This window comes from Malus sylvestris, chromosome 2 (assembly GCF_916048215.2).
Source record: "Malus sylvestris chromosome 2, drMalSylv7.2, whole genome shotgun sequence".
Classification (NCBI taxonomy): domain Eukaryota; kingdom Viridiplantae; phylum Streptophyta; class Magnoliopsida; order Rosales; family Rosaceae; genus Malus; species Malus sylvestris.
The window spans coordinates 26,381,431-26,396,283 of record NC_062261.1 but is presented as its reverse complement, the minus strand read 5'-3'; the positions used below and the strand labels follow the sequence as shown (position 1 = coordinate 26,396,283).

Here is a 14,853-nt window from a genome sequence, read left to right as displayed (position 1 = left end):
TCTAAAACTTTTGATGACTATTACATGTCGGTTAGGGTTGAAGTTGAACATCATGTACCCCATGTTCACACCTAGAACGGCCTAGCAGAGGCTTTCATTAAGCGCTTACAAATGATTGCTCGATTGTTGGTCATATGTACCAAGCCCCGATCGCTGCTTGGGGCTATACAATATTGCACGTAACATAGTTGGTTCGCCTGAGGCCTGTTGCGACACAACCATTTAGTGCCCTTCAGTTGGTTACCGAATACGAACCCGACATATCACATATGCGCATCTTTGGTTGTGCGGTATATGTGCCGATCTCGTCGACCTTACGTACAAAAATGGGGCCTCAGCGAAGGATGGGAATCTATGTTAGATATGATTCTCTTTCGATTATTCGTTACTTAGAACCTTTAACAAGCTATCTATTTACCGCTCGTTTCACAGATTATCACTTCTATGAGACAGTCTTCCCGTCGTTAGGGGGAGATAAGAATGTCAACATTCCTGAAGAACGACGTAAATTATCGTGGATGACTCCCACTTTGTCTCATTTAGATCCTTGCACCACTCAGTTCAAAACTGAAGTGCAACACATATTAGATCTCCAGAGCATAGCTCAGAGCATGCCAGATGCTTTCACCGATCTAGCGCACGTGACAAGATCACATATTCCAGCTGCGCATACGCTTGTAAAGATAGATGTACCAAATGTACAACGAACTGCCTTCTTGGAAGCCCGGGACTCCAATCTTGGTGATCCACGTACATTAGTGGCTAGCCAATCATCTGCCCCTATACAAAAGCGAGGCAGACCCCTTGGTTCAAATGATTCACACCCCTATAAGAGGAAAACTATGGCACAAGGTCCTGAAGAACCTACCTTGAATCTAACTATCGCTTACTCATTCTACCCAACTCATGAGGAAATTCTAGATTATGGAAGCGTCCTTGAAGAGACGAGTCATCCTTCTGAGAATCGTGAGATTTCGGTCTATTATTCTAGCTTAGATGATGTGTGGCGTAGAATGAGATGATTATCGACGATGCATTAGCATTTGTAGTAGCTATCGAGATCATGTTGAGCGATGACATTGAACTACGTTCCGTTGATGAATGTCGACGTAGAACTGATTGGTCAAACTGGAAACAAGCAATCCAAGTCAAACTCGATTCGCTTGCGAAATGTACGGTGTTTGGACCTATAGCTCATACTCCTCCACATGTGAAGCCCGTTGGCTACAAGTGGGTTTTTGTTTGGAAGCGTAATGAGAAGAACAAAATTATGCGTTACAAAGCTCGTCTTGTTGCACAATGCTTCTCACAACGCCCCCAGATTGACTATGACAAAACTTATTCACCCGTTATGGATGTGATTACTTTTCGCTACCTTATCAGTTTGGTAGTTTCCGAAAAACTAGATATGCAGCTGATGGACGTAGTAACTGCGTATCTCTATGGGGATCTTGATACGAAAATCTATATGAAAGTTCCCGAAGGACTTGCATTGACTGGTTCAAATATTTCCAAACCCCAGAACACGCTCTCAATTCAGCTGAGGCGTTCACTCTACCATTTGAAACAATCCGGAAGAATGTGGTATAACCGTCTGAGTGAGTATTTGACTAGTCAGGGATATGTGAACAACGAACTATGCCCTTGTGTGTTCATTAATAAGTCACATTCTGAATTTATGATTGTTGTAGTATATGTCGATGACATGAACCTTATCGGAACTCCTGAAGAGTTCGCGAAAACTACCGTGCACCTGAAGTCGGAATTTGAGATGAAAATCTAGGTAAGACTCGATACTATCTTTGTCTCGAGATAAAGCATTGTTCGGATGGAATTCTAGTACATCAATTGAACTACACCCAGAAGGTGTTGCGCCGCTTTAATGAGGATAAAGTGAAGCCTTCGAGTACTCCTATGGTCGTTTGTTCACTAGATGCAAAACAAGATCCCTTCCGTCCGAAGGAAGATGATGAAGAGATTTTGGATCCTAAAGTTCCTTATCTAAGTGTGCTAGACGCTTTATTGTACTTAGCTCAATGCACTAGACCCGACATCTCTTTCGCTGTTAATCTTCTAGCAAGATACAGTAATGCACTTACACGTAGACACTGGACTGGCGTGAAAGACATCTTCCGTTACCTTAAGGGTACTATGGATTTGGGCTTGTTCTATCTCTACGAATCCTCGAATGATGCCGCACCATATGCTCCTCGAGTTGATTCTTGCCTTGTTGGTTATGCCGACACAGGATACTTATCTGATCCGCACAAGGCGCGCTCTCAAACGGGTTATGTCTTTACCGTTCGAGGCACCGCAATATCTTAAAGGTCAACTAAACAGACCTTAGTTTCCATTTCGTCTAACCATGTTGAAATTCTCGCCTTACATTAAGCAACTCGGGAATGCTTTTGGTTGAGAGCAGTAGTGGGCCATATTCGAAGCTCTTGCAATCTTCATCTCGTCGTTGATGTCCCGACGATGATATTTGAAGACAATGTAACTTGCATCGAACAGCTCAAGAAGGGTTACATCAAAGGAGACAACACTAAACACATTGCGTCGAAGTTTTTCTTTACACATCAACAACAAGAGCATCAGAAGATTGAAGTCACGAAAATCCGTTCACAAAACAATCTGACCAACCTCTTCACCAAATCACTGCCAAAGACGACGTTTTAGAAGCTTGTTCATGGAATTGGTATGCGTAAACTTTTTGAGTTGTAACTTTGCTATTTCTCTTTGGAATTATGTCAAACAGAGGGGGAGTATCCTGTAGATACTTGCTTGATCTTAATGTACTCTTTTTCCCTATGATTAGGGGCATTTTTCCCACTGGGTTTTTGCTACCTAACTAGGTTTTAACGAGGCACCCACCTTTGGCTAGTCATATCCCTGATGACGTCCCGTAGACGTTTCTTTGACTTTTGCATTTCTCATGCATTTTTCCTTAGACTATGGATTTTGTCCCTTCTCGGGTTTTTGTCATAGCCTTAAGGTTTTTTAGTGAGACTTACTACTTATGCAAGTTCCTACCTTATGGAGAATAAGAGTTGTTCCTTGGAATCAGTGTCGATGAGTCGACTTCCTCAACTTCTGGATGATGCTAAATCTACCTTGAGTATTTACACACTCAAGGGGGAGTGTTGTAAACAATCCTAGTTTAAGTGTGATTATGTAAATCCCAGATTAGATTTGATTCTAGTTATCATTTCCTATTACAACTTGTATTACTTGGGGAAGAAGGAATATCTTCTCTCCTTTTACTACTATAAATAAAGGCACAATGTAGGAGGGATAACAACACACATTCCCCTGCAATTCTACAAACACATCTCTCTTTTCTCTCTTCCCTTGCCGCCTGCCCTCTTTAATATTGTCATATAAAATAGGCCACAACAGTTTTATGTTGTTTAATGTTACTTAATGTTATTTAATGTTGTTTTATGTTGTTAAATATTTTTTTAATGTTGTTTAAGTTTAATGTTATTTAATGTTGTTTAATGGCTTTGGTAGTTATAGGAAGAAAAAAAAAATTGAATTTTAAAATTTAAAAAAAAATTGTAAAAAAAAAAATTCAAATTTAACGGCTAGTTGACGTTGGCAAGTAGTCGTTGGATTCAAATACTTGGGCTGGCCTAAGGCTAGCTGGCTGGCTCATTTTGGCTAGCCGATTGGCCTGATTCCTCTTTTTTGGCCCGGTGGGGCCCACGAGTCTTTTGGCCTAGCCCTTGGTTGGATACAATTTTCGTGTCATTTCGGGCTATTTTCGGCCCTCTAGCCGGATCGGTTGGAGATGGCCTAACCCCCAAAATACACATCAGGGAGAGGTTTTAGGCCCAAATTTTGGGGTTTTTTTTTTTAATTTTATTTATTTGTTATTTCTCAACCCTCTTGGAATAGCCTAAGGGAGAGATATGCACAATTTTTTTTTGTTAGACTAAGATGCTTCACTAAAACACCATATGAAGATATAATGGACACCTCAAAACGGTTCATCTAAAACACAAACGTAAATATCAAGACACACAAGCTTCATCAAAAGATATCACTGTCTGAACACTATCATGAAACAAAACAAAGAAAAATCACAACAACAAAATAAACATAATCACATAGAGAGATACCAAATTAAAATTCAAGTGAACAATAAAAATAGCAATAATGTGATTCAAATTTGCATTTAGCAAAAATCGAACCTAAGACTTCTCACTTACAAGTGAAGAGGAATACCACTAGACCTCTCATTTAAAATTGTATGAGTTTAACTTTTGGCCGAATTAATTGTCGAACTTTCATTAAATTGATCAAGTAGTGTGTGTGTGTGACATTTATATGTGTTAATCTGTAAGTCACATTTACAATATATTAACAAACTAAAACAACTCAATTACAAATAAAAAAAAAAATCACGAGACTATATGACTAAGTGGCCGCGGGGACACTAGAAAATTAAAAGGGCGCGACTAATCTTTTTATGTTTTTGTCATTATTTTAGGTTGCTTGGTGAGGTGGGTTACACAACAGTGTACTCTGTGAGTCTCTAGGGTATTGAAGGAGAGAGGAAAGAAAATTTGAATGGTAAGAATGAATTGTAAAAAGTAAAAATATTTAAAAGGAGAGGAAATTGAACGGTAATTAAAAGAAGTTGTAATTAAAATAAAATAAAAAACGAAAAGAGAGGGGCAAAAACGAACAAGACCCATTCGATTTTCTGATTTCCGATCTCCTAAAGAACCTACCTTTTGACCGCCTGACGGGTTCAGTTTGTTACCACAAACAATTACCCTCTCTCTCTCTCTCTCTCCCCTCCCCCTTCCCCTTCTCTCCCTTACCAAAAACACCAAAACAACTCTCTCTCTCTCTCTCTCTCTCTCTCTCTCCCCCCCTTTCCTTTCTCTCTCTGTTTAAGTTCTTCTCTCATGGTTTCTCAATAAAACCCTTATCTTTCTCCACACTCTCACTCTCCAGGTACTGCAATCAGACCCCGATCACTCTCTTAATCACTCGCTTTACGGTACGATTTTCGGTTAATTAGGTTTGGTTGATTTGATTTGGCGTTTGTGGATCTGCGTGTTTGCTTGCAGAGAAATTTTTGCGGAAAAGTTAATTGGGAATTAATCGTAGGAATATATGTCCTTCAATCAATCAAGGTCGGATAAGAACGAGACGCAGTACCGGAAAACAGGGCGATCGGCTAGCTCTAATCAGCAGCACAGGGGATACTCATCCGCTTACCCTAAGGGCACCGCCGCCGCCGGTGGGCCCGCCCCTTCCATCTCCTCCAACCGCAGGTATGCATATATGCATATATATATATACATACATATATATATATATATATATCTGTGTGTCTGTATCGTATCTACTTATTTGCATTTGTGTCCCTGTGTAGGGTTTGTTTCTGATCAGTTATACTTCACTTTTAACAATCTATGCAATTATATTGCTTTGGATTGTGATTTTAAATTTGTGTTCTTTTTATACGTTTCGGAATTTATGAGATGTTGGAAATTAGGGTTTGATGATTTTTATTTTAAATATTCAGTTCTAGGAAGTATAATAACAATGCACAAGGAGGGCAATCCAGGGCAAGTGGTTACGTAAATCCTCAGGATTTCGGTAGTGCTTCTGTACAACATGGCAGTGTACAAAATGGAGCCCATGTACAGCCCCAATTGCATGGTACAGATTTCAAAATTTCAGTTCTCTTTCAGTCAAAAAATTTATGTGATATTATCGTGATTGTTTTGTAGGGTTTTATGGTTAGTTGATGGAGTATAGGAGTATGAGATAAATGGGTTCTCTTTTACAATCTGTTTTGCCTATTTTGTTTGATTTTCATTTCCTTGCAATGTTTTCCTGCGATTGATTTAATGTAGGAGGTTCTGATGCACCCGTTGCAAACACAGCTCCCCAGACAGCTGAAGCATCAGCCCCTCAGAGAAGCTCCCGAACTGTTCCAAAGGCTCCAACTTCTCAATCTGCCTCTGTGGCATCTGACACAAGAACACCCACTACACCAGCGAAGCGTAAGTTCACACTCTGGATCACACTCTGGACCATGGATTTTGTTGTACTCGCTGTTGGGGAATATTGGCATATTTTCAGTGTTAAATAGCAACATTATGATGTCAATGCTAGATTCTCTTGGCAGTGTTCTCCCAAATAGGCAATTTAATAATGATTTTAACGTGCTGATATATGATATATTGATAAATGCAAGTATTCAGGTTTTAACTTTTTCTGTTGGTTTTAGCCCCAGGAGATGCAACCAAGGGCTTTGCCTTTCAGTTTGGGTCTATAAGCCCTGGTTTGATGAATGGGATGCAGGTATTGTTATATGCTAATTGCTTGCGAACACTTGATGTATATTCTGAAATTTCCTGTATTTCTACGTGATGAACAAATTTATAGCATGTTTTTAAAAGCGGAAAGGTTGTGTTCCTTGTAGATTCCTGCTCGAACCAGCTCAGCTCCCCCAAATTTGGATGAGCAGAAACGTGATCAGGTTAGCGTATTTTCCTTTTCTCTCATCTTCCTGCTTATTTTTTTGGGAACTTTAATGAAAAGCTCTCAGTACTGTTCATTTTAACGAAAAACCACATTTTTATACTAAAAAGTCAATCCTGGTACTATTCACTTTACCTTTTATTTTGTCCTTATTGTTAAAACTCAAAGTTTTCAAGCCCTTTTCATTAGTTTTCCCTATTTTTGAATGAATAGTCTGATGGGTTCAACTGCACATGACTCTTTGACAGAATATCTGTACAGTAGTTCATTTCTTCCTATTATGTCCTTCTCTTCGCTAATATAATGAAATAGTATTCTTTGTATTTGTATTTAAATGTTATTTAATTTCAATGAGTAATTCCGCATCCTTGGGCAGTTTTTATGGCTGATTACACTTTTTACTTTTGTTTATTTGTGAAATCATTGTGTCATGTTTGAGCATGCAGGTGCGTTATGATTCTTTTAGAGCTGTGCCTTCAGTGCCAGTCCCTACGGTTCCTAAGCAGCAGTTACCAAGGAAAGATTCAGCTTCCATTGATCAACCTAATGCTACTGAGGTTCATATGGTAGCCAAGGTTAAAAAGGATGAGCAAGTCTCACATGCACCCCCTACTAGTCAAACTCAGAAACCTTCTACTCATCCAATGGCGGGGATGTCCATGCCAATGCCATTTCATCAGCCACAGGTTCCGGTGCAATTTGGTGGCCCCAACCAGCAGATCCAATCTCAGAGTATGATTGCTAGTTCACTTCAAATGCCAATGCCTATGCAATTACCAATTGGTAGTAGTCAAGTACAGCAGCCAGTGTTTGTTCCAGGTCACCAGCCCCATCCAATGCAGCCCCAGGGAATTATACATCAGGGACCAAACCTGACTTTTACCTCCCAAATGGGTCCTCAGATACCTCAGATAGGCAACTTGGGGATCAGCATGGCGTCACAATACCCCCAACAACAGGGTGCGAAGTTTGGTGGCCCTCGTAAAACTCCTGTCAAGATTACACATCCAGATACACATGAAGAGTTGAGGCTTGATAAACGAACAGATTCATATTCGGATAGTGGGCCATCAGCCCCCAGGACTCACCCTAGTATTCCTCCTCAATCGCAGCCTCTACCATCATTTGCACCTCCTCATACTACCCACTTTTATGCCAATTCTTACAATCCCAGTTCCCTATATTATCCGGCTCCAAGTTCTCATCCCTTAACTAGTAGTCATTTACCACCCAATTCACAAGCACCGAGGTTCAGCTATCCAGTGAGCCAGGGTTCCCAACCTGTGCCTTTCATTAATCCATCATCACATAATACCCTGCCTGTAAGCAAGTCTGGGTCCCTTGTGCACAATATGGTGGATCCACCTAACCAGGAACACGCACGCGATGTACATAATATAAGTGCCTGTGTTCCATCAGCAACTATTCCTGTTGTAGTTAAACCACCTGCTGGAACTGTTGGAGAGAAGGCTATCGACCCATTGCCAAACAGCTCAACTGCTGTTGAAAAAGGTGAATTATCGAAGCCTTTGAGACAATCGGGAGAAGTTATCCAATCTGCAGGTGACCAAAACATCCTCAAATCATTGACGGTGATGGAAAAAGTATCTGCAAGTGGACCTGCTACTGCTTCAGTTGAAAAACAGGTATCAAATCCTTTGTCCTCTTCTTCAGTTGCTCCAACTGAGGAGTCTGTGCCAGTTGTGACCACCACTGAACCCAGAAGAAAGGAAACTCTTAGTCGGTCCAACTCAATTAAAGATCAGCAAAAGAAGACAGGGAAGAAAGGAAATGTTCAACCACAGCTTCAGGTACTTATTTTCTGTACTTTCAGATAACCTTCCATTTTCTTTTCTTTAGCGTTAGCTTTTAAATTTGTGTCTTCATTTTACACCCTTGATGACAGGTTGTTGGGCAGTCTAGCTCTACATCAAGCGTTCCGTCTCATTGTGCAGAACATGGTATACCTTCTAGTAGTGATGTTTCTGGAACTGTAGAAGCTAATACAACTCTTGCTCCAGTAAGCAGTGCATCTGTGTCAGAGTCAGCGAAGGAACCACTGTCAGATGTTAGTGCTCCTACTGATCGTTCTGAATCAAAGACTGAAGCTATTGGGGAAGGCACTATTCCCATCGCTTCTGAAATATCTGGTCCTGGGATGATTATTGGTACTTCAGATTCTGTTCAACGTAGTCAACTAGACAATTCTTTACAACCAGATGAACAAGGACAACTTGACTTGACGGGGGCAGAAAAACAGGCAGAACGAAGTTTGTCTGGAAATTACAAACAGGATACTAAAGGTCATGGTATTTCTGCGGATTCTATTTCCGTAGAACCTCTGGAATCTGCTAAAGTACCTGCAGAGCATTCTGTTGTGAAGGCAACAGCTAAAGAAAGTACAGTTGCAACCTCAGACCCTGCACAAGGAGGACAGGGCCAATATGAAAGTCTCCATGCAGAATCTGACGGAATGGATGCCTCTTTAAGCGGAAGTGATAGAATGGGTGGCAATGAAGTTTCTTTTTCAAAACCCAGCAAATTAGAGCAGCATTCTGCTTCTGTTCAAACTACCGAACTTTCAGGCAGAACTTCAAAAACTGAAGGTACATGTGAGGAGAATATTGGTGTTGGTGGGGGAAATATTGAGAATATTGGTAGTGGTGGGGATTCTCTTACAGTGTCAGGCTTCAGGGACAAACATGAACTGAGTAGAACTAAGAGTACTATTTCAAAGGGGAAGAAGAAAAGAAAAGAATATCTGTCTAAGGCAGATGCTGCTGGCGTGACCTCTGATCTTTATGGGGCATACAAGAACCCTGAAGAAAAGAAGGGTATTGAAGACACCGAAAGTACTATGACCAGTTTAATTTCAAAGCAGGTAGCTATTGATGCTCCTCAGCGAGATGTTTTAGGGGGGGAGAGAGATGCACCAGTTAAAGTTGAGCCAGAGGATTGGGAAGATGCTGCTGACATCTCTACCCCAGAACTGGAAACCTCAGATACTGGAGAGCAGGTCCATGGAGTGGAGGATTCTGACAAAGATGGACATGAACATGGGGCGAATAAATATTCCAGAGATTTCCTTTTGAAGTTTTCTGTGCAATTTACTGAGCTTCCAAAAGGTTTTGAAATTATGCCTGATATAGCAGAGATCTTGAATGCTAATGTGAATACTGCTCCTTATGATTCACTCCCTAGTCCGGGAAGAATTATTGACAGGCAAGGAGGGGCCGCAAGACTTGACCGTCGCGGAAGTGGATTGATGGATGATGATAGATGGAATAAGGGAGCTGCTGTCCGAACTGCCCAAGGGCCAAATTTTGGTGTTTTGAGGAATCCACGTGCACCAGCACCAGTTCAGCAGCATGTTAGAGGGATCCTGCCTGGGCCTGCTCACTCTGCTGGCCATCAGGGAGGGATGCAAAGAAATAATTCTGATGCTGACAGGTGGCAGAGAGCTACGAATTTTCAACCAAAGGGCTTGATGCTATCTCCTCATACTCCATTACAGGTGATGCACAAAGCTGACAGGAAGTATGAGGTGGGTAAAGTGAGTGATGAAGAGCAGGCCAAGCAAAGGCAGTTAAAGGCTATACTAAACAAGTTAACTCCACAAAATTTTGAAAAACTTTTCGAGCAAGTAAAAGCTGTTAATATAGATAATACAACGACTCTAACTGGTGTCATTTCACAGATCTTTGACAAGGCTCTTATGGAGCCTACTTTCTGTGAGATGTATGCTAACTTCTGTTTTTATCTTGCCGGAGAGTTACCTGATTTCAGTGAAGACAATGAAAAGATTACTTTTAAGAGATTGCTTTTGAACAAGTGCCAGGAGGAATTTGAGAGGGGAGAAAGAGAGCAAGAGGAGGCCAATAAGGCTGATGAGGAGGGTCAGGTGAAACAGTCTGAAGAAGAAAGAGAGGAGAAAAGAATTAAAGCGCGAAGACGAATGTTGGGTAATATTAGATTAATTGGGGAGCTTTACAAAAAGAAAATGTTGACCGAGAGAATAATGCACGAATGCATTAAAAAGTTGTTAGGTCAGCAACAGACTCCAGATGAGGAAGATATTGAAGCTTTGTGCAAACTAATGAGCACAATTGGGGAGATGATTGATCATCCGAAGGCCAAGGAGCACATGGATGCATATTTTGAAAGAATGAAAAGCTTATCGAATAACATGAAATTATCTTCTAGAGTTAGGTTCATGTTGAAGGACGCAATTGATTTGAGAAAGAATAAATGGCAGCAGAGGAGGAAAGTTGAAGGACCAAAAAAGATTGAGGAAGTGCACAGAGATGCTGCACAAGAACGGCAGGCACAGTCTAGTAGGCTGGCCCGTGGTCCTGGAATCAACCCATCAGCTAGAAGGGGGCCTCCTATGGAATTCAGTCCGAGAGGATCGACTATGTTATCTTCACCTAATGCCCATATGGGTGGTTTCCGTGGGATGCCTGCTCAGGCTCGTGGTTATGGCAGTCAGGATGCCCGCACAGATGAAAGACATTCTTATGAGAGTAGGACCTTGTCAGTTCCCTTGACTCAAAGACCCATTGGTGATGATTCTATTACTTTGGGTCCCCAGGGTGGTCTTGCCAAAGGAATGTCCATCAGAGGACCACCATCAATGTCAGCTGCTCCTTTGGCTGAGATGCCTCCCACTGCTGGAGACTCTAGGAGGATGACTGCTGGTTCGAATGGTTTCAGTTCTCTTTCAGAGCGGACAACTTACAATCCAAGGGAGGATCTTGTGCCAAGATATATGCCAGATAGATTTTCAGGTCCAGCTGCTTATGATCAGTCAAGTGCGCCAGAGCGTAATTTAAATTTTGGTGGTAGGGACCCTAGGGGTTCAGATCGTAGTTTTGATAAAACTCTTCCAACTTCACCACCCACACGTGCACATGGAGCAGCTTTAACACAAAATGTTCCATCAGAAAATGTGTTGACTGAAGACCATCTTAGAGATAAGTCTTTGGCAGCAATTAAAGAATTTTACAGGTATATTCTTATTTTTGAGAGAGCAGTCCTTTCTCAGTACTCTTTTTTTAGGTTAAGAAATTCTTGTCTCATGCATGCTTTAGACTGTTCTAATTTTTTTTATTTTTTTATTTTCTTAGTTCAATGCATCTTTCAGATGTCATGGTTCTCTGCTTGAACAAAGTCTGCCTAATTTTCTTAATGTGAGTGTGTATTCAATTCTTGAAAGGAAAATGGGGCATGGTTCTGTGCCTGGGGAATGGATAGGATTTAGGAGCAATGGTTGGTCATCTTCCAATTATTTTGGTCAACTTCAAGTTGCATAAATAGAATTGGGATTGTTCGTCTCTGGCATTGAATGGACCCCACAGATGATACAGGGAAAAGGAAAAAAAAAAACAATAAAAGTGAAGGAGTTGAGTTAGTTGTGATGGATTTTGTTGTGAGATTACTTGTATACTATGTTATAAAGTGGTAGAGACAATTTGTTCGGAGTCTCAGAAATGTAGCTGGTGTCAGAATATGGGGTCCATGAGCCAAGCTCAAGTGGCATGGGATGAGTGAGGTGTGGGTAGAGGTCCTAAGTTCAAATATTTGTGTTAGAAAAGAAAATAAAAGAATGTAGGCCAAAGACAGTGATTTCTATCTATTCTAACATTCCTCTGGTAACCAACTCATCTTTAATTGTTAGATCTCAGTTGGAAAATTCACTTCCTGTGCAGTTGGCCAGTTGTTTTAGTTGCTGTCTTAGTTAAACCGCATGCTTGAAATTGTTTAAATGTTTATGTTTTTTTCACATCTATTGAAAAATATACTATAGGGTTTCTGTGCATAAGTTACACAGATGTAGAAATAAATAAGTTTGGATTATTTTAGCATGTAACAGGGTTTTATGCTGTTGAAGGTGAAAATCTTTTTATCAATTTCATTTATGTCTTATTTTATTAGGGTTATCTGCCCTCTTTATTTTTTGCCGAATTTAGTGTTGTGCATTCATGGATATTGAGAAACCTTGGGAAGTTGTTTTGCATGGAGTTGTAGTACAGCATTTAAACTGTTACCATGGAAACTTGAATGCAGTGAGTGCAATGACAATTAATGTGATGTCTAAATGTGCTTATTTGATCGTGACCAGTCTCCTTTTTTTCCCCCTCTTTCTCCTTACCATATTAAAACAACTCATTCTTGCCCTAATGCATGATGCTCGCAATCTTTGACATTAAGGATTTAATATATATTGTTGATGTTCAACCATTGGCTTTCCAAGAACTCGTCTTAGATGATGTTGTACATATATGTGGTTTGTGTATTTTAATTATATACTTTCGGAAAAGCAAGCAGAATTGTTCTAGAAGTATGGATCCATTTTGGAATAGGTCTGCAGTGTTTTATTTTTTCGTTTTACACACCTAATATATGGTTTATGTTGACAATTATAACTGTAGCATTGTCTTTTGATGGGTGTGATGTATTATAGAACTTCTGATATGTTATCTGATAACTCTCGTTAAGATTTTTCATATGCTCTTCCTTAATTTTGTTTCGTTCATATTTTCAGTGCTCGAGACGAGAATGAGGTTGCTTTATGCATTAAAGAATTGAACTCACCAAGCTTCCATCCGTCAATGATCTCTCTTTGGGTCACAGACTCTTTTGAGAGGAAGGATGCAGAGAGAGATCTCTTGGCAAAGCTTATAGTCAACCTTACAAAGACCCATGATGGAACATTTAGTCAATCTCAGCTCATCAAAGGGTAGGGAAAGTTCACGTCTGCATTTGGTTATTGACATTGCTTGTCTTCTCGGTGTTGTGCATTTTTCTGTTATTTAATTTCTTATGTTATATCTGCCCAGGTTTGAAACTGTTCTGTCAACCTTAGAGGATGCCGTGAATGATGCTCCGAGAGCACCAGAGTTTCTTGGCCTTATCTTTGCCAAAGTCATTTTAGAAAATGTCGTTTCCTTGAATCAGATTGGCCAATTAATACGTGAAGGTGGAGAGGAGCCAGGGCATCTTCTGGAAGTTGGGCTTGCAGGCAACGTTCTTGGGAACGTATTGGAGATTATCATGTCAAAGAAAGGAGATAGCGGTTTGAACGAGATCTGCAAGGCCTCCAACTTACGGTTGGAGACTTTTCGGCCCCCAGATCCTCTCAAATCAAGGTTACTAGAGAAATTTATTTAGAGATTAGTGATGCTCGTTGTAATCGTGTTAGAAGGAATTTATCTAATGGGATGGGGAGGGGATGGGATGGGGGGTAATCATTCTCCATGTTTTAATGTTATTTCTGAACAATATTTACTGCAGTTATGAACGGTTCAATTGAGCATCAAATTTCTAGCCCCCATTTAATTGCTCTTTCTGGGTATCTTTGTTATCCTAATTAGTAATTAGTGTGTTTTTCCTTGTAATCATGGCTACTTTGTAGATCGGAATGCTCGATCGATTTCTTCCGTCGGTTTCTGTAAGCTATTTTTGTTGATTCCAGTTGAAGCCTTGAAACGGGAAAAAGAACCTGAAAAAGTTGATAGAATATGTCTAGGTTTCAATTTTGTTCAATAAAGTCGATCGGCATAGGTTTTGATTCTTTCCAACAAGTTGATAGTTTGTACTGTTCAATAGAGCCGATCGGCATAGGTTTCGATTCTGTTCAATAAAGTTGATTGACTAAATTTAAAGTCGATTGATTGAGTTTAGGATTAAAATAGGTTCAGTTTTTTTGTTCCAAACAAAGCGTGAGCACGTGTTCAGTTTTCGATTTCGTACAAACCGAGACCAAAGGGCTTTTATGGTTCCTCATAGACCCGGCAATTTCTGATACGACACGAAAATAACAGGTTTCGGATCATCACGGTAACTGATCGGGTCATTATCGGGTGACCCGTTAATAACGGGTATACACATGAGTAATCCATTTCGACCCGTTAAAAAAAAATTATTTTGATAATTTTAAAGTTTAATTACTAAAAGATTTATTATAAAATACAATAACCATATTAATATATACAATATATTCTATATTAAATATATAGTTTTGTATTATTATTCTATATAAGTTAAAAAAAAAGTTTTAGTCATTATTGATTTTTATTATGAGAGTTCCTTATTATCATTACTATAATAAATTTTACTTAACATATTGTTGTCCAAAATTAAAATAAGGAGAAGTTAGATTCGCATAATTCTTTTTACTACTCCATTGATTAAAATCCTATTCATTTTCAATTTTTAATCAAGGTCCTTGGGTATTAATAACATCATTAATTATTTGAATAATAAACTATTTTTATTTTTAAATATATTCCTTTAGTGTTAAAAATGTTACAATTAGTATATTTGACACACTCTGACCGAGGC

General features: G+C 39.8%; 1 protein-coding gene across 4 annotated transcripts; it reads left to right on the top strand.

The window, feature by feature from the left end:
* Window positions 1-4,787: 4,787 nt before the first annotated feature.
* Window positions 4,788-13,983, top strand: LOC126634652 (eukaryotic translation initiation factor 4G-like). Of its 4 annotated transcripts, none has more exons than XM_050245770.1 (10): window positions 4,788-4,968; window positions 5,085-5,291; window positions 5,546-5,682; window positions 5,910-6,029; window positions 6,257-6,330; window positions 6,452-6,508; window positions 6,957-8,321; window positions 8,417-11,517; window positions 13,055-13,249; window positions 13,350-13,983. In XM_050245770.1, the coding sequence occupies exons 2-10, from the start codon at window positions 5,131-5,133 to the stop codon at window positions 13,678-13,680; spliced, it is 5,541 nt and encodes a 1,846-aa protein (XP_050101727.1). In that variant the 5' UTR covers window positions 4,788-4,968; window positions 5,085-5,130; the 3' UTR covers window positions 13,681-13,983. The 4 variants fall into 4 exon arrangements, with proteins under 4 accessions (XP_050101727.1, XP_050161146.1, XP_050161162.1 ...); XM_050305189.1 differs by having other exon boundaries at window positions 5,880-6,029; XM_050305205.1 differs by having other exon boundaries at window positions 4,795-4,968; window positions 5,125-5,291; window positions 5,880-6,029.
* The last annotated feature ends 870 nt before the right edge of the window (window positions 13,984-14,853 follow it).

Bases quoted from the DNA above. Each gene is read 5' to 3' on its own strand.
- LOC126634652 (XM_050305189.1), top strand. From the start codon at position 5,131: ATGTCCTTCAATCAATCAAGGTCGGATAAGAACGAGACGCAGTACCGG. The intron at 6,331-6,451 runs GTATTGTTATAT...TGTTCCTTGTAG, and splicing joins GTTTGATGAATGGGATGCAG to ATTCCTGCTCGAACCAGCTC. The intron at 13,250-13,349 runs GTAGGGAAAGTT...ATATCTGCCCAG, and splicing joins CAATCTCAGCTCATCAAAGG to GTTTGAAACTGTTCTGTCAA.